This window comes from Bubalus kerabau, chromosome 21 (genome assembly GCF_029407905.1).
Source record: "Bubalus kerabau isolate K-KA32 ecotype Philippines breed swamp buffalo chromosome 21, PCC_UOA_SB_1v2, whole genome shotgun sequence".
Taxonomy (NCBI): Eukaryota; Metazoa; Chordata; class Mammalia; order Artiodactyla; family Bovidae; genus Bubalus; species Bubalus kerabau.
In genome coordinates, this window is record NC_073644.1 from 3,717,349 (window position 1) to 3,740,593 (window position 23,245).

General features: G+C 44.9%; 1 protein-coding gene across 5 annotated transcripts in view; it reads right to left on the reverse strand.

Annotated features, from left to right (window-relative positions):
- Positions 1-761: 761 nt before the first annotated feature.
- LOC129636277 (probable 2-ketogluconate reductase) overlaps positions 762-23,245 on the reverse strand; it is a 32,522-nt gene continuing 10,038 nt past the window's right edge. The window contains exons 1-7 of one of the 5 annotated variants that reach the window (XM_055559686.1): positions 14,153-14,259; positions 13,907-13,953; positions 9,809-10,193; positions 8,738-8,909; positions 7,125-7,303; positions 5,668-5,764; positions 762-976 (exon numbers count right to left, since the gene is read on the reverse strand). In XM_055559686.1, coding sequence (XP_055415661.1) covers positions 820-976; positions 5,668-5,764; positions 7,125-7,303; positions 8,738-8,909; positions 9,809-10,190 — 987 coding nt within the window. In that variant the 5' untranslated portion in view covers positions 10,191-10,193; positions 13,907-13,953; positions 14,153-14,259 and the 3' untranslated portion in view covers positions 762-819. Of the gene's footprint in view, positions 977-5,667; positions 5,765-7,124; positions 7,304-8,737; positions 8,910-9,808; positions 10,194-13,906; positions 14,260-23,245 lie in introns of those variants that run through there. The other 4 variants (XM_055559687.1, XM_055559685.1, XM_055559688.1 and 1 more) reach the window with 4 other exon arrangements.

The window sequence follows — 23,245 nt, forward strand, 5'->3', positions numbered from 1 at the left end:
GGCGTTGCAACTCCTTGCTACAGAACTTCAAATGTGGAGCAGGGAAGTAAGGTCCGTCCTCACTCGGTGGTTTAAATGAAAAACCAGCGTCCTGGAGCAGAGCTCCCGCTGCTGGCACAACTAGGAAGGATCAAGTTCCTTCCTCTCTATGCTACTAATTCGTTTGCTCACTTCCGTGACACCTGCTTGACAGTCCATGTGGAGGAGAAAAACAGCTTCCAAACTGCTGCAGAAAGGAGGCATCCTCACCCCAGACCCCTCTTCAAGATCACCCCTGGTAATTCCGCTCTAGGCACTCTCTTCCCACTCCTTTGCTCCCGCTCAGCACAGACCTCCTGGCACTGCTTGGTTTTCTCCCCCACTAGTAAGTAAACCCTTGAGTGGGAACTTGGCACATAGAAGGTGCCCAATTATCCTTTTTTTTAATGATTAAAGCAATAGTGATTAGACTGTCAGGGAAGACTATGTAATCCAATCAATTTACCAGAATTTATCAAGATTGAAAGCAGCACAACTCACTGGGAAACCCAAAGACTGAGTGCAGACTTTTGAACTGTAGACAAGTAATTCCCTGTGCTCAGTTTCATCATGAATGGTAACAGAACTTCCCTCTTACAGCTGCCTTGAGGATGAGGTGGGCATGTGAGGAAAGCATTTAGCAAACTTTGAACAGGTGATAAGTATTATGACTAGTCCTTAAGTGTTTCATCTAAGTATTAATGCAGTCTATATAATGGACTCAAATATAAAGTATACAAAAGTGTTTCTTTCCCATTTAATCTGCTGTTTCCATCCCACTGAACTCTTAACTCACATAAATCATTTAAGCAGCACTTCGTTAGGAATAGGAAGGCCACTGAGAGAAGCCAGGATGCTTTCAACCAAATTTTCCATTATCTGTCGTCTTGCTTGATGAGTTGCACTTCCAATGTGAGGTGTCAGAATGACGTTCTTCAACTCCAATAAAGGATGATCTCTGAAATACAGATTAATGGAGGAAAACAGAGTAATTTGGTTGCTTTAACTTCATATTCTGGTCTCACATCCCCACTCTGAGATGAGGAAGGCTGTGGGAGGCCTCATGGTGTACTGAGATGATACCTAGATGTACTCTAGATGATCACCGCTCATCTAACCCTGGTTTGGGTGACCCAACGTTTTTGGATGTAAAGTAACATATCCTAACTGCACCCACGCCATTAGTTCACAATTGCAGAACATGCGTGATGGATTAAATGATTGTGACCCACAAGATAAGAAAGGGCCTTGGGGAGACATGCTGATTCAGGCATGATGGGACAAGATGAGTACACCTTTAATGGGAATGGCATTCAGAGGGAAAAGATTTCTTAACTAGGATTAGCAGGTTAGAGGCAGCTCTCTTCCAGGAAGAAGGCAAAGAATGGGAGACAGCCTGGGAAGATAAGGTTTTAGTGAACTGGGTCAGGCAGACTCAAACATAATGATGGATAATATTAGAACTCAGGATTGGAAAAGTGCTGTCACCTAGCCCGACAGCGCCTCTTTATTTTAATACAGACTCAGGCCAAAGTAGCCACGTGGCAGTGATTCCAACCCCCAACCCCCCGACCCTGGCCCAATAGCTACTGAGGCTCAAGGGGCATGCCCTTGGGAATCTTAAGGACCCCCAAACCTATGGAAGTTCTCTACGGGCACCTGTAATTTATGCCAATGCAGTGCAACCACCCTCACCTCCAAGACTGATTGAAGTAAGTTGTATTGTGTGGTACAGTTAGCAGGGATAGGACTATTCTGAAAACCATTTGTCTTCCCCCTATGAAGCAGGTGGGCCCTACTGCACACAATGGAAAACAGTCTAGGTACAAGGGTGTGAGACAGGGTGACGCTCTGTCCCAACTGACTTGGAACCCAACACCTGCCCATAAGAATATCTGAATGTATAGGCAAGAAACATTTGTGTTGAGAAGGCATAGCAAATACCTCTGCAATTGACTTATGTAATTAAACTGCATTGTACCATGAGTGTATAGCAATATGCTGTAACACTGGCACTGTTGACAAGATTTAACTACCTCATGAAAGGAAGTCAGATGATAATACTGACATTGATGATCAATGGGAAATGACCGGCCTGAGGAATTACTGGATTTTGCTAAATATCACCTAACTTTATATACTAAATAGTGCTACATGTGTTCATCATAACATACAAATAGTGAATGAAGAGGTTGAGGGCAACAAGTAATCAAAAATTACAAAAAAACAATGGATTAGTTGTTTCTTTAAATCTTATCCCTGTCCCACAGTGACTCCTTCAAATGTTAGGCAGTCATACCAATACTATTGCTGAACCTGTCATATAAATACTGTAATAAATGTAGATACTCCAATAAATATCATTTTGCTGTGAGACAGCCTAGGCCAAGGGCCTTGCAGTCCATGGGGTCTCAAAGAGTCAGACACGACTGAGTGAACTGAACTGAAAGGCCACAGGGGTGGCCCGTGTAATAAAGAATTAACTCAGCAGGCAGGTTTGGAGTTCTTGAATCCTGCACATTCCAAAGACAAGGCTGGCCTCTGACTGGCCTCTGGGAGATAACCTATGAGCCCTTCAGCCTACTGCCTGGTAAGAGTGTCTGATACTTGGGGTCTTGGACAAAGTCAGAGAGTTGTTGCTAGTGGTTTAATTTGTGATGAATGCCCGTTTTTGTTTGCCTAGAGCTCTTGGCCAGTCTGTATCAGTTTGACCTCTGTAGGAGCTGGAGTCTAAGAAGTCAGTGTCAGACAAGTGGGTTCTCCATGCCTACATAACTGAGCCCAGATATAAGGCTCAGTGAGCTTCCCTGGATGGAAACACTTAATGTGTGTTGTCATGCATCACTGCTGGAGGTATAAGCACTGTCCACACAACTCTGCTGGGAAGATAAGCCTGGGTCTCCTGGACTCCACTCTAGAAGTTTTCTGCCTTTGCTGATTTTAAACTTATGTCTTTTCACTGTAATAAACTGTTAACTGTGAGTATAAAAGCTTTTCTGCGTTCTGCAGGTCTTTCCAGCCAATCATTAAAGCTGAAGGTAGTCTTGGGGACCCCTGACCCTACTGGCAAATGAAACTTCTTAAAATAATTTGTAGTAAATCCTTTTGTAAAATAAAGAATACTTATGTAGTATGACTAAATAACCCCGAATTTCCTACTTTTTTTTTCACAGTGAGCAGCATCAAAATGTCTCCCTGAAAAACAAAGATGAAAACTCAAACATATCTGATAAATATCTTGGCAAAAGAGCTTTAACAAAAATGATTTCACATGGGACACTGGAAGTACATCACCTATTAGGATAAACTAAGCTTTGGGATATAACACTGGTATTTGCCCTGTGACTTGTGAGAAAAAGCTCTTTTTAGCAGGTTAGTCAACAGGGGTGATTGCATGACATCTCAGTTTTGAGTAAGTTGGCCACTGTCTAAAATATTCATGCTTCTTTATTTATATTGAAATTATTTTTTGTTCTAGATTAGTGGCTCTCTTCTAAAGAGCCTCTTGATGAAAGTGAAAGAGAAGAGTGAAAAAGTTGGCTTAAAGCTCAACATTCAAAAAACTAAGCTCATGACATCCAGTCCCACCACTTCATGGCAAACAGGTGGGGAAACAATGGAAACAGTGACAGACTTTATTTTCTTGGGTTCCAAAATCACTGCAGATGTGACTGCAGCCATGAAACTAAAAGACGCTTGCTCCTTGAAAGAAAAGCTATGACTAACCTAGACAGCATATTAAAAAGCAGAGACATTACTTTGCCAATAAAGGTCTGTCTAGTCAAAGCTATCGGAGAAGGCAATGGCACCCCACTCCAGTGTTCTTGCCTGGAGAATCCCAGGGATGGGGGAGCCTGGTGAGCTGCTGTCTATGGGGCCGCACAGAGTCGGACACGACTGAAGTGACTTAGCAGCAGCAGTCAAAGCTATGGTTTTTCCAGTAGTCGTGTATGGATGTGAGACCTGGACCATAAAGAAAGCTAAGTGCCAAAGAATTGATGCTTTTGAACTATGGTGTTGGGGAAGACTCTTGAGAGTCCTTTGGACTGCAAGGAGATTAAACCAGTCCATCCTAAAGGAAAACAGCCCTGAATATTCACTGGAAGGACTGATGCTGAAGCTGAAACTCCAATACTTTGGCCACCTGATGCAAAGAACTGACTCATTTGAAAAGACCCTGATGCTGGGAAAGACTGAAGGTGGGAGAAGGGGACAACAGAGGATGAGATGGTTGGATGGCATCACCAACTTGATGTTTGAGTAAGCTCAAGTAGCTGGTGGTGGACAGGGAAGCTTGGCATGCTGCAGTCAATGGGGGTTGGAAAGAATCAGACATGACTGAGTGACTGAACTGAGTGGCTTGCTTACTTGGCCTTTACACTCTTAAAAATTGAGAACCCCAAAGAACATGTGTTTATGAGGATTATGTCTATCAACATTTATTGTATTAGAAATTAAAACAAAACAATGTAATACAGTCATACACTTCATTAACTGTCTGAGTGATGATGTCATCACACATTCTGAGGAAACCCTGCTGTGTTCTTGTGAGAAAACATGAGTGGAAATGAACAACTGCTTATGCATCAGGAAAACAGTTCTGATGTGGAAACTTCTGTCTCCTTTTAGACAGAATGCTGATTATGAATTATTAAATGAAGCCAATTAGACCTTTAAAAAGAAAAATGGTTTTGACTTCACAGACCCCTTAAAATGATCTCCAGACCACATTTTGAGAAACTATTCTCAATAAATTATTGTTTTTCTCAGAAATATCTAATTTCTAAGGCCAATCTTGATAAACTTAGATATCAAATTTGGTCAAAACATTCATCTGACAGCAATTTGCTTACTGGATGGAAATCAAAGTTAGGAATAGTTGGTTTAACAAATGACAGCATCAAGATTCAAAATAAATAAGATAATCAAGACGCCAGTCCCACTAGGCTGGATCACATGGTCAAAACATACAAGCAAATGAAAGTAAATGCAAATAAATGTAAAATTCCATACACAAACTTAAAAAAAAAAAAAACTTGAGAGAATAACAATTTCAACTTTAACTAACTAAAAAACTTAATGAGTTAAGGTGCAGTGAGGCTGTGAGGAAACATGCTGCTAACACAACCTCTGTGTAACTTCGCTGCAGTGGTCAGACCACAACCTGAATACTATGTACAGTCCTCAGCAGTGTATTTTCAAAGGACTGGAAGGCAATAATAAGGACAACGTGTCTGGAAATGACATCATTTAGGCTACAAGTAAAGGATATGAAGATATTTAGCCTCAAAAAAAAAAAAAAAAAAAAAGACTATGGTAGAATGTGGTGGTTATCTAAAGGTTTGTAAAGAGAAGAATAATGGGTAAAGGAAGGACTATTTGGCTCAACCTGAGAAAGACTATTCTGTGCGTTCTCCATCTATGGGGTCTGGGGCCCCAGTGCCCTGAGCGCCCTGTCTGTGGAGGTGCTGAAGCAGAGGCCTGACCCACTGCAGAAATGGACAGGTCACCAGGGGCATGCTCCAAGGCCAAGACCCTATGTGATTGCAACAGGCAGTTCAACGTGGCTGCAGAAGCCAAAAGCAACAGCTGTCTGAGGCCTCGCCCACCCAGAGGGAGAGAACTGTAGATCCTGTCTGGCTTCCTTACCTGGGCAGGGGCTCTGGGTACGTCACATCCAGCGCTGCTGCCTTAATGAGCCCAGTCTGAAGGGCTTCCACCAGGGCTTCTTGATCAACTAGCAGACCTGGGTGGACGAGACCCCTCCTCTGTAGGCCCAAGTTAGGCAGTGCTCTCTGGTTACACTGAAACACATCTTGATCTTGTCAGAAGTTTGACAAAAATCATGTGAACTTCATTCTGCCAATCTGTTCTCAGACACTGAGAGCCTGCCATGTGCCAGGCAGCGCACTAAGCCCTTCACAGACGCTGTCTCACTGACACTGTTTACCCAGCAGAAGACAATACTCATTTTACAGGTGACATTCTCAGCCGAAGTCATATACTTCTAACACATCCACCCAGATCTGAGCCCAGGTCTGTCTGGCCCTGAGCCTGGGCCCTGCCACTTCACCACACCACCTCCCAACCACCAGAGGATTCCAGGAAGCAGCCCCCGGATAATAGTTTTGTATACATGCTAAAAAACCAAGCAGCCACAAACATGAACCATAACTGCATTTCAAACGTGAAATAGCAGGGCCTGCTTGAACAGCAGCTGAGAAGAAGGCCCTTTCCCTCAAGCAGAGAAGTCCCCTTGCCACTGGTGGGCTGAGCTGCCCCACTGGTCAAGACAGCACCCAGCCTGCATGTGCTGCTGGCGGAGACACCTAGCTCCAGGCCCTTCCTGGGGTGTTTGGTTTTCTAGAATCTTTGTCTCCAACCTCTGACATCACCAAAAGCACATAATGCACTGGTCGTTCCTGCTTGTCGACAGGGTATGAATTTTCGAGACCTTCAAGCACACTAGCTTGGCCCTGTGGGATTTCACGGCAAGCACTATTATCTGGGTTTAAAGATGAGAGATCCAGGTAGCTGCTGGTAGTGCCAGGTCTCACACGTCCTCTGGCCCCCAACCCCAAAGGCAAGTCGCCGGCAAGTGTGATGCCAGCACCAATCCTCACACGTGCTCACGTCCCCAGCATTGAGGACCCAGTTTTCTCCTTTACAAATGCTCCAGAGAACTTAGTTACAACACAGGACCTATGGCTCCCTGTACACAGACACACAAAGCTCTACGCAAATGTCAAATAACCAAACTAAGTGAGGCTCAGAAAATTCATGCCCATAACTTTTGCTTGATAACACGTGGAAAGTCAAATTGTGATGGCCCTCCCAAGGAGATGCCCACACTGGGATATGAAATTCCCACAGAGGTTCAGCATTCTCATCCTTTATGTTACTAATTTGAGGCTCAAAATGATGTGAAGATAAAAATCAGAAATACCTCTAAATATAAAGTATAATCCCTTTAACGTACCACCCACAAGTCTAGTGGATTTTTCAGACCATTCAGGGAAAAGGTTGACTGGAAATGCTGAAAGAGTGGCCAGGGCTGGGAGTCCTTCTGCACAGCCCTCCAGCCCACATACAGCTGGATCAGGTACCTCTGCCAATGTTGACGAGGATGGCGGTGGGCTTCATTAACCTCAGCTCCCGCTTCCCGATCAGGCCCTGGGTCTGTGGCGTCAGGCTCACAGCCAACATCACAAAGTCTGACCACTGAAGGAGGTCATCCAGCCTCTCACAGTAAATGGCCCCAACAGCTTCCTCCTCCTCCAATTTTCTATGAAGGGAACAAGGGAGAAGACCATGTTCTCTGCTTAGAAATTCATCCGTTTGCCCCAGGAAGGAGTTTCTAAGAGGGCTGCAGACTCAGTATGTCCCCCATGGGGCCAGACCCCATGTGGGTTCAGAGGCGGCTGGACCCTGAGCTCAGGGCTTACCCATGGAAACCTGTGCCTCTGGGTGCTCTGAGCCCTGTGTCTGTGGCATTTCACACCAGACTGCAAGCCTCTTGTGGACAGGAACTTCCTCTCACTCAGCCCTGAGCCCCCAGAGGCTGGCACAGCCGATGGTGTCAGACATGCTTTCAGTGACATGAGACACTGCTGGATATGGGCAAACATGTCAGAAACTCCAGAAAAAAAACAAAATGGGACAGGGTCGGGAGTGCCATGTGTTCAACAGAGAGCAAGGACCCAAGGTTCTGGTGCAGGCAGCTTGTGTGCTGTTTGGGGTTCAATCCTAGCTCCTGCTTGGCCCACCCCAGGCAGCTGATTACTCAACAAAGATGCCAAGCTCCAGAAGGTCTCAGCGTCCTTGGTAGCCACTCCTGCCCTACAAATAAGCAATACAAAGCTGTATGGATTCTTTCTACACATCTTGGCCAGGGGACTGCCTGGAGGAAAGGAACAGCCAGCATGCCCAGCCACTATGAAGGCCCTGCTCGTATCACATGCCTGTCCCGAAGAGCCCTGGCCTCTGCATCAGCCCTCACCACACTGGGAGCCGTGACAGCGACTGAAGCCTCACCACTGTCCACTGTGTCCACATCGACTGAAGAGGGTGGTCCTGATGGAAGGTCTCCCAGCTCACCCTGCCTCTGTGAGTAGAAAGCTATTCCAGGGAACAGAAGCCACTGAAAGGCTCTGAACAGCGCCCTTCTCTGGCTGGTCTGCAAATGGGCTGACGTTCAAGAACAGAGAGCGCAGCCCCTTGGGGGAGTGGAATGCCGGTGAGAAAAGCCAGGGCGTAGGCAGGAGGCATCAGTGAAGTGAGAGCAAACAGGCAGGTCTGAGACAGAATCAAAAGACTGGGCGCTGGGCCAGATGCTGCTCGTGGAGTATGAGGAGGACGGTTTCAGACCAAGCACTGCTGGGGGAAGCCCTGTGCCCTTGGGTTATGTGTATTAAAGTGTGGGCAGCATCTCCCATGGTCAGAAAGAATCAGTTTACAAATGAAAAAAGCACAAAACTGTAGGTGAGCCAAAATCTCTTTCCTCTGGTGAAATTTCTTCCATGAAGAGAAGCTTACCTGCCACATTTTTAGGGAATCATAAAAAGGCTACAATCCATTCTTTGATCATCAACCCTGCTTTTTGGAGACAGAATAAGGGAATCTAATAAAAAGTGAAGAAATAATATATCGAAGCCATACTGAAGTCAGTGATGATGTAAGTTCTGCTCAGTTAATTTCAAGTCCATTTTCTGAATTTTACCTGCGTTTCCTATTGTGATAGACAATCTTCATTTCAAATGCTTTGGCCCTTTGAGCAATCTTATAGCCAATGCTGCCCATGCCGATAATTCCCAGAGTGGCCCCTGTCACCTGTTGACCCATATAGTCTGTAGGAAAGTTCTCTGTATGTGGTGAAACAGCCAACTGATGACCTGAAATAAACAAGGTGCAGAGCGGGCAGTGTGGACAGCACCACACACAGAATCCCCACAACCCTCACGGGACCTCCTGACTGAAAGATGAGGTTGAAAGAAGCCCGAGGTGGACCCTGGGTGCTCAGGCATGTCTATACAACAGCAAAATGTTTCTGCAGGAATAAGGATGGATCGGACAGCAGTTTCCTCATCACAAACCCGAGCCTCCTGGCCTAATGCTTTAAACGAGCAACTTCTTTCACATTAAGGGAGGATTTGTGGTTAAAATTTGTTGGTTCTGGTGTGTGTGTCTGTACGTTTGTGACTACATGTATGTGTATGTGACTGCATATGTGTTTATATATGGCTTATGTGCATATGCAAGTGCGTATGTATGTGTGAGTGTGCATGTGTGAACCAGCAATCAGAAGAGAACCAGCCTGGTTCTTGCCTCCTCTCCTCAAGCTGCTTCACCCCAGAGCTCCACCAGGATGACGGCCAAGTGCTGAATGCTGCGCTGTCCTTCCCAGAACACTCCCAGTGATGTCCAGTGTGTGGAGACGTAGGGTCTCACCTACTCATGTGTGGGCCTTCACCCCAGGGTAGCAGGCTGACTGGCCAATGGACCACCCCAGGGCGTTTCCCTAGTGGTGCTGAAATTACCTCACATGTACAGGTACCCCCATGGCACAGTGAGTAGAAGGTGGTGGAGGAAAAGGCAGTGTTCAGACAGACTACGTGGACTGCATGTGTGCAGGTGCTGAGCCTGGCCCTGACTAGGCTGTAGCAACTAAGACTGGCTCCCGCCCCAGGGCCACAAAGTCCTGGACACAGTGTGAAGAGACCAGGGCTTTATCAGGTGTGATATTAAACATCTGTCATCTAATCTGGAAAACCAACATCTCCTGGCTGTTTACCTTCCACGACTCTCCGAGCTGCAGCAAGCAGCAAGGCCATCCCCAGGTCTGCTGTGGGGCTGGAGACAGCATGTGGTGTGTTGGCCACCTTCACACCAAAGCTGGCCACGAGCCCCAGGTCCAGGTGGTCCAGCCCTGCCCCTGCGCTGGCCACGATCTTCAAGGAGGGCAGGCTGTGCAGGAGCTCCTGGCTGACGGCCGGCCTTCCACACCAGATGTACACAGCTTGGATCTGGGGACCCAGCTGTGCTTTATTTTCCAAAAAGTCTTGCATGGTAATGAGATTAAAGTGTCTCTTCAGGTCTTCAGCATGATCTTCACATATACCATGTGGTCCTTCAAGATCAGACACCAGAACTCCAGGTAGGTCCTGATCAGCCATGGCCTGCAGAAAGACAGATATAATTTCTGCTGTCAGAGCAGAGAGTTTTCAAGAGAACAACCTGTATGCTCTTCTACTATTCTTTAGATTTTCTGAACTATAAGACTGAAATTATTTCCTGGATGAATTCCTGTAAAGTCTGAACCAGAACAGACCAGGACTCTGAAGGTACCAACACCCCATCAGGCCCACGTTCCCCCTATTGGACATGGGTCTTTATTTCTGCCCTTTGGCCATAGCAGCTGCAGTAACTGATTTTTTTACTGTGAAAGTAAAAGATATTTGTTATTGTCTGTCAAACGAATTAAATAATTTTTTATGTTCCTTGTTCCTAATTTAAAATAAGATTTTTTTTGAAACATTTTATAGCTTTCTTCCAAAAAGAACACCAGCTGCTTTCAAGAGTTGAGGCTAATGAGTGCATTTTATCTTCGGGTCACAAACTTGGCTAAAAATGTTTAAAATGTGTTCAAAGTTCAGAGCATAGTTGGCTAAAAAAACAACTTGTGTTACTTCTTGGACTTTGAGTAAAAGATTAAAAGAGCTTCATTCAGGATAAGACTTTAGTTTTACAGAGAGCAGGCTCAATTCCTGCCTGCTTCAAGTTGGTTATGGAGCAATGACACACATCCATCATGCCATTACTGTCAGTGGGTGTACATAGTGAAAATCCAAGACCATCCACGTGACTTGTGGCCTCTCCAAAGGTGAAGAGGAGATGAGAGTTGAAGTGGGGGGAGATGGCGGTAGTGGGGGGTGGAAGCATTGGGCAGATTCAAGAGCTCACCCCATCCCTGGGCTCTGTCCCTTGCTCCATAACTCCTTTCACCAGCACCAGCCTCTAACCATCTCCACTCACAGTCAGGCGTCTAGCCAAGGAGCATGAGACAGGAAATGGGATCCCCATTAACTGCTTTCCTAGAAGGAAGCATGGATCCTACCTGCTGCTGACCCTGCTGCTCAGAGGGGTGGGCAGGATTGAAAGAGAGAACTTTGGCTCCAGCACCGCTCTGCGGCTGATCGAAGGGCTCCCAGGCTTCCTGGGTTCTTGGTGAAACTGACATGATATCAGCAGGTGTGTTTTACAGCTGCGCCCTGAGATCACATCTCATTCTCCTCCGCTAATTTCTGCACACAGAGAGGTAAGTGGACTTGCCTCTAGCAGGCATCCTTGGATGCCCAGTATTGACACGATGGTTGGTTAGGACATTCTGACAACAAAGGAACTCACCACAAAGAAGGTGTATTGTTAGGCACCCACATTTTATCCAAGTCAAAAGATAAACCCATGGGTGAAATTTGGAAAAATAAAAAATTTTACAGCTTTGTTTTAAGAGAGTGATAGTTCAGACATGTATATTTTCTAACTGCTATGTGCATGCTCCTTGCACTGTTTAATTTGAACTGCTAACACGGATTTAAAATTAGTTTTCTCCTTGCAAAATGATTGCTCAATTAAAAAATAAAAGACTTTGTATTAACTTTGCTGAAATTGCCTTCCACAGACCCAAGGCTCTAAACTCAGGATTTTCTTCTTTTAAAGCCTCTTTAAAATTGAGATCCAGAAAGAAAAGTAAAGTAGAATGAACTTCCAACCTCTTCTTTCAAGGAAAAGTAAGATGGACATGTGCATGGCACTCATGAGGGAGGTGCAGAGAAAGGCATGTAGATCCCTGACCAGTCACCATGGCTGCCCAGCTGAACTCTGAGCCCAGAGCAGGACAGGGCAGGGAGCACCAGGTGACCCAAGTGAGAGCAACTTCAGTTCACAGAAGGGGCAAGGGTGGGGCCAGGCAAGGGGGAGGGGAGTAAGAGAGATCTTTATAACTTAAAACCAAAAATGAAAATAAAAACCAACTGCAACCAAAAAAATATTTTTAGTTTTGGGAACAGAGAGAAAGAAACAAAGATGGGGTGCGGGCAGGAAGGAGGACAAAAAGCAGGACCACAGGTGCTGGTTCAGGCTACTCTGCCTGACTGTGATCCTCTCTAAAACTTGCTCTCCTCCAACGCAGAGTGAGGGGAACACACAGCCTTGCATCTGGTGTTTGCAAGATAATGAAAGAGAGCATTCAGAGCCTGCAGGACCGAGGGCAAGCCTTCAGTGAAGCGGGTTACTAATGTTCAAATCTGAAGAACAATTTAGACATCTAGCTAAGTGTCTAGAAACAAACTTACACCAAAGAGAGACACTGAATTCATATAGCACAGTAAAATTTTTAAAAATTTTCTTAAAACTATTTCCTCACGAAACTTCCTTGCAGTATTTGAGAGACGAGTCCAATATCCTCCCATCATCCTCACATCTCCAACATGCCAAGACTTGCTTCAAACTGGCACCCACTGACTTGTCTTCTCTCCCTGCCACTCTGTCCTCTGATCCTCTCTCTGCTGCTGCTAAGTCACTTCAGTCGTGTCCGACTCTTTGTGACCCCATGGACTGCAGCCTACGAGGCTCCACCGTCCATGGGATTTTCCAGGCAAGAGTCCTGGAGTGGGGTGCCATTGCCTTCTCCGGATCCTCTCTCTAGTCCCTTTCAAAGTCTATCCTCATCTTGAAGGAGGAACCAGACAGAGCTGGACTCCATCTTACACCACACTGCAAACAGGCTACACACATGGTCACCCTCCCAATGGACTCTGAACTTTGTGCCCGGTGTCTATAGAAATGGAATACCAATGGAAAACCAGATGCCCTCAGGTAAAAGAGCCTCAGGACTTGTACTTGGACTCTCTGTTGCATAATAGAATATGCTAATTATCTCTGTAACAGAACAAAGTCGTAAATTCCATTATGTTTATCGGGATATGACCACAGGCCTATTGATAAATGTCCACTGTTTAACTACCTAGACTTATGACACAGGAATCATGGGTTAACTTTGATCATCTCTCTCTTTTACCTTGTCCAGACTAGTTTCAAGGAATTTGGGGAAGTGGGTTTGATCAAATACACTTAGGGTATATAAGGTTTTCACAAAAACTGGTCAGGGTCGTTGGTTAAGAGGAGACTCTGCCTTGGGCCTGCCAGTGTAATAAACTGCACTCCACTATCTGCATTGTCCTGAGTGAGTTTGTTTCCGGGAACCGTGGCTACCACAATCTCACCTATGGAGCAGCTCTCTGCCCTTTCCATGGGGATAAAATCACAATTGTTTGTTCTCTGTCCTCTACAGAGCCCTGATTCTGCTCCAAAGAGGATCAGAAAAACAGACTGGGAAAAAAAAAAGAATCTCTGTAACGAAGAGTAGGGGAGGCCATGTTTAGCCCCTCTGCTTTTTAAAATCATCCTTATGCTGATATTCTGGATTTGCTGCAAATCATCTATTCATGCATGATTAGATAAAGGGATCTGAAGATTAGGATATACCAAAAGGCATATCCTTGAGTGTGTGTTTGCCATTTCATTTCACTTAATGAAAACTGCACTGTTTACACCCTTGGTGCGAGGTTTCTCCAGTCACCAGGTTATCAACAAATCGAATGCAACTTAAAACCAACACTGTCACAATGTGTCTCAGCAAAAAACGGTTGCTTCCCTCCTAAGAAATGGTTTGTCAGGGCTTGCTAAGTATCAGAGAAAAGAAAGGCAAGATTAAAAATTAAAATTTGACTAATGTAGGGAATAAACTGTAAAATCTGATGTGGGTACCTGAATCTTATTCATTTAAAGCTTAATCTACCAACTGCCTAGGGTTTAGGAAAAAAGTACATACCTGTCCAAAATGACCTTGAGAATCTCTGAAGCCACCTTAAGTCTTCTCTGGAACAAGGGAGGTATAAATAACAACATTGGAGTTTCCTTATTAAATTCTTCAGGATTGTGCCCTGGAGGCCCAGAAGGGTCTTAGGAGGCTAATGCTGCCCACCTGTCCCATGTGAAGTCCAAGGTCAGTCATGTCTACGCGGCAGAGCTCGATCCAGTCTCCCCCCACATTGCAACATTCTAGGGGTACATTTACCTTTTAAAAAGACTCCAGATTTAAGGGACGCTCCAGCCAACCTAACCTCCCAGGCAAAACCTGGACAGTGAAGACTCAGGTCAAAGAGCGCAAAGCCCCGCCCCTCCCCTCCGGAGCCAGCCCCAGCCTTGCCCCGCCCCGCCCCACCCCGCCCCCGTCCCGGCGCCCCACCCCACCCCACCCCAAAGCCCACAACCAGCTCCTCTGCGAGCCCTGCCCCATCCAACTAGGCCAGGCCGGCACTTCCAGCATTGGATCCAGAGGCCGAGAACTCTGGGAGAAGCTGCCTGAAGGGCAAATGGCGCCTAGATGGACAGCTTTGGTGGAGCCTCCTGCAGGAGCAGAGTCTAGATGGTAGAGTGTGGGTCCTGTCCAGTGCAGGAGGTTGCAGGCCAGTCTCAGCGTGAGAACTGTGAAAATCAACACACCGAAACCTCACTTAAGATAGAGTTGGGAAGCCAGAAGGTATAGTTCTGCGCACCACTCTCCCTTGATTGGAGACCCAGCAGGAAGAAGGGCACAACCTCACTGCCTACAAGTAAGGAAACCATCCTCCCACTCTGGAAGCAACCCAGCTAATGGGAAGCCTCTACTTCCAAATCCAGGTTCCCTCCAATGGACTCTTTATTACAAGCCATGCCCAGCTCCCCCTTTGTTGTTCAGTCGCTCAGTCGTGTCTGACTCTGCGACCCCACAGACTGCAGCATGTCAGGCTGCACCGTCCTTCACCATCTCCCAGGGTTTGCTCAAACTCATGTCCATTGAGTCGGTGATGCCATCCAACCATCTTGACCTCTGTCCTCCCCTTCTCCTCCAGCCTTCAATCTTTCGCAGCAAAAGAGTCTTTTCCAATGAATCTGCTCTTCTCATCAGGTGGTCATAGGAGCTTCAGCATCAGTCCTTCCAATGAATATTCAGGGTTGATTTCCTTTAGAATTGATTTCCTTTAGAATTTGATCTCCTTGCAGTCCAAGGGACTCTCAAGAGTCTTCTCCAACACCACAGTTCAAAAGCATCAATTCTTCAGCACTCAACCTTCTTTATGGTCTTAACTCTCACATCCGTACATGACTACTGGAAAAACCATATCTTTGACTATAGGGACCTTTGTCAGCAAAGTAATGTCTCTGCTTTTTAATAACGCTGCCTAGGTTTGTCATAGCTTTTCTTCCAAGGAGCAAGTGTCTTTTAATTTCATGGCTGCAGTTGCTGTCCGCAGTGATTTTGGAGCTCAAGGAAATAATGTCTGTCATAGTTTCCATTGTTTCCCCATCTATTTGTCATGAAGTGACGGGACTCAATGCCATGATCTTAGTTTCTTGAATGTTCTGAGTATTAAGCCAGCTTCTTCACTCTCCTCTTTCACCTTCATCTCTCCCTTCTCCTCTATAAAAGAGATTCTTCTCCTTCGTTCTCTTGACTTGTCTTTTGCCATTGATTGCCTGTATTAAATCGCAGATTTTGCTATTCCTGAATAAATCCATTTTGCAAGGCAATGCTTTCTCAAGAGCCTTTTTATGACCTAGAGATAGAATAGTAAAACACTACGTCCTCTTTCAGTCTCCACTCTATTCTACTCTACTAAAACTCTACTCTCCTCTTTCAGTTTCAGACAGTTCTAAGAAGTTTCCTACCTTAGCTGTTATTTATTCTTGCTATTAGTCTAGTGTACATTTATCTTCAACTTAGGGCCTCTGCTGAAATTTGAGAGAAAGTCTCACTTTAACATTCTTACACTTAAAAAAATTTTCTTTTTATTTTATTTTTAAACTTTACAATATTGTATTGGTTTTGCCAAATATCGAAATGAATCCGCCACAGGGTATACATGTGTTCCCCATCCTGAACCCTCCTCCCTCCTCCCTCCCCATGTCTTACACTTGATTTAAAACATTTCTTCTTTTAAAAATGCAAATCCTTCTAGAAGAGTAATAAGGCTCTTCAATAATTTTTTATTAGTAACAATTAGTTCTGTCAAACTGCCTTCTTATCAACTCAAGACAGTTGCTGCACAGGAATGAGGACTCTGTTTGGCCATGTGTATCCTTTCCCAATTAGGAGACATAGGAACATCTTCTCCCACTAAACATCTTACTTGCCCTTACTTGAGAATTCCACACTGCGTTTTTTAATGCTTATGTTTAGTCATTTTTAAAATGAAGAATTCAGTTTCTAAAGATAAAATGTAATTCAAGATGTCTGATTAACTCAGAGATGATTTAGCCTATTTATTTCCATCTTCTTAATGATCAGATACTTTTAGAGGAAATGAGAGGAGAAATGGAGAGCTTTGGTCAAATAATCGATTTTTCTTGGCTGGACTAGTGACTTATCAACTCATTCCATGAGGCCCCTGAGAGGGTAACAGGCAGGAAGGCCAGGGGTCTCCAAACAGAGAAAATAGCTTGCAAGTGTCAGACATTTTTCTCTCTCTCAAGCAGCAGGAGGAAACAAACTAGCGATTATTTTTTCCTTCTGTATACAAATTTAAAAAGAGGTTTCTCTTAAAATACTGTGTTGCCATAATGACACCTGGTTTCACCTGAAGTTAACTATTCTCAAACCTAGAGATAACCAATGCCTTTTTCTTACGGAAATGTTTATCTTAAGTTATGCTAATGTACTATGCATTTACCCCAAACTCTGTCTTCAAGTCGGTTCAGCCTCTTGGCTCAGAACCGACTTGACAAACCAGTATGTTATACTCAGATATTGTTCCCCTAATCTATGTAAACAAAACTATTTGTATGGTGATCTGCCCTTCTTCAAGATTCAAGTTAATCATTTTATGGCCCAGGATGAACCAGTTGGTGCCAAGATTATCCCAAAATGCATCTTCTGGGTGAGGGGCCTGGTGCCATTCTGAGTGTTAAGACATTCCTTTCTTTCATTAACAGACTGCTAGTGACTATATAACATCCAGCTGAAGACTAGCAGGGGGGGCACTCTTTCTGCCCCCTTCTGATGCCTATGTCAGAAGCTTTGTCTATCTCCTTTATACTTTAATAAAACTTTATTACACAAAAGCTTTGAGTGATCAAGCCTCGTCTCTGGCCCCGGATTGAATTCTTCTCCTCTGGGGGTCAAGAATCCCGGCATCTTTGTGTGATTCAACAACAACCTTTCATCTTGGGGGCTCATCCGGGATCCTTCAGGACAAGGTAAGGATGCTTGGAGCACCAGTTCTTTGTTCTCTTAGTGAAACACGTTTTCTGCTGTGCTTTACTAACACCACGGTGTGCTTGTGTGAATGAATGACATGCCCTGCACGAAGCAAGTGAGGAGCCCTGCTCTGTGGTTCCACGGTGATCTCATACGGCTTATGGCAGAAACCTGTTGGGGGTTTATACCGACCTGCCAATGCCAAGAGGCACCCAATGTCTCCTTTGGGAACCGACCAGAAATGGGCAAAGTGTGTGGACCGAACTCTCCTTTCTTGGTCAGTCTTTTTGGTCTCTTTGACCATTTCATAACTCTTGGGAATTAGAAGTACTAACCTAATCTATCGGATCCTAGACTTTCAAGGGACTTGTGATCTATACTGTTACTGTGTACTGTGGCTTAGGTCCCAAACTTGGATTGGTAGTCAAGAAAGTGCCTAGCCTCACTAAGAATCAGAAGTTCAGAAGCTAGATGGATCTCTAGCTCCAACATCTCAGAGGTTAAAGGTTACTCAGATTGGGACTACAATGGGTTTTTTTCCTTTGGTAACGCTGGCTCTTAGTGGACCAGAGGAGGCTCTTATACTGGTGTGGTGATGCTTGGAAAGAACATCTCAGCTTTGTGTTCATATCGGTCTTACTGTGGTCAAGAATATACTCAGGGTTGTGCACAGGCACTCAGGTGATGAATGTTTCCCCCAGCAGTGTTAGCTTGGGAGGCATTCCAGAAGGTTACTCTGATTCACCCCGGATGACATCAGAGGCAAGCAAGGTTAATGGTGAAGAGCTGGAAGTCAGGTAGAGATGTTATCAGGTCTACCCCTGGTACATCCCCACCCAGTCTTGGTGGTAGAACCGGGAGGGACGAGGACGGCGCCTGCGTCGGTAAGGGACAGACTAAGTCCGACCAGGAAGGAAAAGCTTTTGGTGTAAAGTCTGTCTACACCCCCATCTAGAGCAGGGAGCGATGCCTCTGGTAGAAAAATGGCGCTGGTCGCTTTTCTTCTCTCTTACAGATGGGAGCTAACAAGTCCAGCCTCATTCCTTTGAACTGTATCCTGAAAAACCTGGATAGATTTGATCTCCAAGGCTTAAAGAAGACACACCTGGTCTTCCTATGTGATACTGCATGGCCACGGTATCCATTGGAGGACGACGAATGGTGGCCAGTTGGATGGTCTCTTAAGTATAATACTGTTTTACAATTAGACTGGTTCTGTAAAGAACAAGGGAAAAGTGATCTTAAAAGAGAGATTTCTCACTCAGTTGGGTCCAGATATCCGCCATAAGCTATTAAAATGGGCATATGTACCAAATCAGTCTTTAGATATTCTGTTAAAACTGGCTCAGACAGTCTATCATGGTAGGGAATATGAGGAAAAGAAAGGCAAAAAAAGACGAAGGAAAAGGCAGAAGCCTTTGCAATGGCTAAGAAAAACTTTCTTAAACAGCCTGAGAAAGATGCCCAGAGGGACCTAGGTGAAAAGGGATGGGCTCGCTATTACTGTGGAAAGGAGGGACACCTCAAGAGGGATTGCTCTCAGGCATCTAAGCCGCCCCCGGCTCCATGTCCGGTCTGCAAAGGACCACACTGGAAGAGAGACTGCCCCCAGATGCATAGGTCTCCGGGGTCGGACTCTCAAGACAATCAGGACTGAAGGTGCCCGGGGGTCCCCACACAAGCTCCCGTCCTAATTACACCTGAGGAACCCCAGGTATTACTAATTGTGGGGGTCCAATCTGTCAATTTCCTTTTAGATATTGGGGCAACTTACTGTATGCTTACTGAAGCCCCTGGCCCACTTTCTTCCTGATCCGCTTTGGTAACAGGACTGTCTGGATGAGCCAAAAGGTATTATTTCAGTTATTCTTTATCTTGCAACTGGGATTCTGTGCTATTTTCACACGAGTTTCTGATCATGCCAGAATCTCCCTCACCCCTTTTGGGGAGGGATATACTGAGCAAGGTCCATGACTCTGTTTTCATGAATATGGAGCCCTCCCTTTCTCTCCCTTTAGCTGAACAAAATATAAATCCTAGAATATGGGCTGATGGAAAATCTGTGTGTCGAGCACAAAATGCTATTTCTGTAGTTGTCAAACTCAAAGACCCTCACTTATTTCCACATAAGAAGCAGTATCCACTGAAACCTGAGATTGCTGCTGCTGCTGCTAAGTCACTTCAGTCGTGTCCGACTCTGTGCAACCCCATAGACGGCAGCCCATCAGGCTCCCCCATCCCTGGGATCCTCCAGGCAAGAATACTGGAGTGGGTTGCCATTTCCTTCTCCAATGCATGAAAGAGAAAAGTGAAAGTGAAGTCGCTCAGTCGTGTCCGACTCTTAGAGACCCCATGGACTGCAGCCCACCAGGTTCCTCCATCCATGGGATTTTCCAGGCAAGAGTACTGGAATGGGGTGCCATTGCCTTCTCCGGAAACCTGAGATTAAGGAAGGGTTAAAATCCATCATCAAAAATTTAAAGGAGCAGGGACTATTAATTCCCTGTTACAGTCCTTGCAACACTCCTATTTAGGGTATAAAGAAATCAAATGGTAAATGGAGACTAGTTCAAGATTTACGTATAATAAACGAGGCTGTAGTTCCTTTACACCCCGTGGTGCCTAATCCTTATACTCTATTGTCTGAAATTCCTGAAGGAGCCAAATATTTCTCAGTAATTGATTTGAAAGATGCCTTCTATTCAGTGCCTTTGGCGAAAGAAAGTCAATTTCTATTTGCCTTTGAAGACCCTACGCAGCCAGCTTCTCAGTTAACCTGGACAGTTTTGCCCCAGGGATTTCGTGACTGTCCTCACTTATTTGGACAAAGTTTGTCACGGGATCTACAAAACTTTAATAGCTCTAAAGCTGTGGTGTTACAATATGTAAATGATATTTTGCTCTGTGCTGAGACAGAGGAAGCTTGTTCGCGAGCCTCAGAAGATTTCTTAAACTTTCTGGCAGGCTGTGGTTACAAGGCATCAAGAGAAAGGGCTCAGCTGTGTCAACAATCGGTTTGATAGCTGGGCCTAATCATATCAGAAGGGATTAGGACCATAGGCCCTAAGAAAATTAAGCCTATACTAAATATATCCCCTACCTATGACTTTAAGACAATTGAGAGGATTTTTGGGAATCACAGGTTACTGTTGCATTTGGACTCCTGGTTATGGAGAACTTGCCCGGTCTTTATATAAACTTATAGCTGAAACTCAACAGGCCCAAACTGACAAACTGGTTTGGTCTTCAGAAACTCAAAAGGCTTTTAAGGTTCTTCAGACTGCTTTCCTGCAAGCTCCAGCTCTGAGCTTGCCCACAGGGTCAGAATTTAATTTGTTTGTCACTGAAAGAAAAGGTATGGCTTTGGGAGTTTTGACACAACCCCGAGGGCCTCACCAGCAACCTATTGCTTATCTAAGCAGAGAATTAGATGTAATTTCATGTGGGTGGCCCCACTGCCTAAGAGTAATTGGGGCAGCAGCTTTATTAACACCTGAAGCTTTAAAAATAATTAATGGACGAAATCTTACTGTACTGACTTCTCATGATGTGAGTGGAATCTTAAATTCTAAGGTTAATATTTGACAGACAGTAGGCTTCTTAAATATCAGTCATTGTTGTTAGAGGGACCTGTAACTAAGCTCAAAGTTTGTGGAAATTTAAATCCTGCCACTTTCCTTCCAGAAAAGGAAAATGAAACACCTGATCATGATTGTTCCCAATTCCTAACTTTATGCAGCTCGGGAGGATCTAATGGATACCCCATTAGAAAATCCTGACATGGAAATATTTACAGATGGCAGTTCTTTTGTTCGGGATGGAAAGCTTAAAGCAGGTTACGCCATGGTGACTGCTGAACAGGTTTTGGAAGAAAAATCTCTCCCCCAGGGAACCAGTGCTCAGTTAGCAGAGCTTGTGGCTCTCACCCGAGCTCTAGAGTTAAGCAAAGGGCAGCGAGTAAATATCTACACAGATTCTAAGTATGCTTATTTGACTTTACACGCTCATGCTGCAATATGGAAAGAGAGACAGTTTAAAACAGCAACAGGAGAACCTATTAAGCATTTCAGAGAGATCAAGAGACTTTTAACTGCTATCATATCAGATCAGATCAGATCAGTCACTCAGTTATGTCCGACTCTTTGCAACCCCATGAATCGCAGCACGCCAGGCCTCCCTGTCCATCACCAACTCCCGGAGATCACTCAGACTCATGTCCATCGAGTCAGTGATGCCATCCAGCCATCTCATCCTCTGTCGTCCCCTTCTCCTCCTGCCCCCAATCCCTCCCAGCATCAGAGTCTTTTCCAATGAGTCAACTCTTCGCATCAGGTGGCCAAAGTACTCAAGTTTCAGCTTTAGCATCATTCCTTCCAAAGAAATCCCAGGGCTGATCTCCTTCAGAATGGACTGGTTGGATCTCCTTGCAGTCCAAGGGACTCTCAAGAGTCTTCTCCAACACCACAGTTCAAAAGCATCAATTCTTCGGTGCTCAGCCTTCTTCACAGTCCAACTCTCACATCCATACATGACCACAGGAAAAACCATAGCCTTGACTAGACGAACCTTTGTTGGCAAAGTAATGTCTCTGCTTTTGAATATGCTGTCTACGTTGGTCATAACTTTCCTTCCAAGGAGTAAGCGTCTTTTAATTTCATGGCTGCAGTCACCATCTGCAGTGATTTTGGAGCCCAGAAAAATAAAGTCTGACACTGTTTCCACTGTTTCCCCATCTATTAAAGAAGTAGCTGTTATGCATTGCAAAGGGCACAAAAGGGATGGGAGAAAAGTAGCCAAAGGTAATCAGTTGGCTGACTGTCAAGCCAGAAAAGCGGCACTTTGCGAAACCCCTTCACTGCAGACACCTTTGATCTGGACAGGTCCTGTAGAACAGAAAAAACCACAACATACTGAGGAAGAATTAGAAAGATACGAAAAAAAGAGGAACAAAGATTACTGATAAAGGATGGTTACAGTCCGAGGATGGACGATGAATAATTCCTGAAAATGCTCAGTAGAAAATTCTTAAGGATTTACATCAAAGTTTTCATTTGGGTGCAGAGAGTACTTACCAAATGGCTTCTCATTTGTTTGAAGGTAAAAATGTAATAAAAACTTTAAAAAATATTATCAAAAGGTGTGAGGTTTGTCAGAAAAATAACCCAAAGACTGAAAAGCTAGCAAAATCTGGATTACAACGAAGTGGGAAGTATCCTGGAGAGGACTGGAAAATTGATTTTACTCATATGCCAAAAGCCAATGGATATTCTTGCTTACAAGTTTGGGTAGATACTTTTACTGGATGGATTGAGGCTTTTCCCTGTCATAGTGAACAGGATAAGGAGGTTATAAAGATTTTAATCCATGAAATTATCCCCAGGTTTGGGCTGCCACGGAGCCTTCAGAGTGACAATGGCTCCGCCTTTAGAGCTGCTGTAACTCGGGGGTGTCTAAAGCTCTAGGAATAGAATATCACTTACACTGCTCCTGGAGGCCCCAATCCTCAGGAAAGGTTGAAAAAGCTAATGACATTATCAAAAGACATTTGCACAAATTAACTCAAGAGACGCAGGACAATTGGATTAAAGTCCTACCCATAGCTTTAATGAGGGCTCGAACTGCCCCAAAAAAGGAGGGACTGTCCCCCTTTAAAAGTATTTATGGAAGGCCTTTCCTATGCACATTCTTATAGACCCCAAAGCCTTGGAATTAACTAGTTATGTAACTCAGCTCTCAGCTTTTCAACAGGCATTAACAGAACTCCGGGAGACGACTCCTGACCCAGCCTCTGAGTCAAGCAAGCCTCTATTTCAGCCAGGAACTGAGGTCCTCATAAAAAACATTGGGATCTGAGGGCCCATCCCTCGAGTCCCTCTGGGAAGGCCCTTACCAGGTTATTCTTTTTTCTCCCACAGCTGTCAAAGTGCCAGG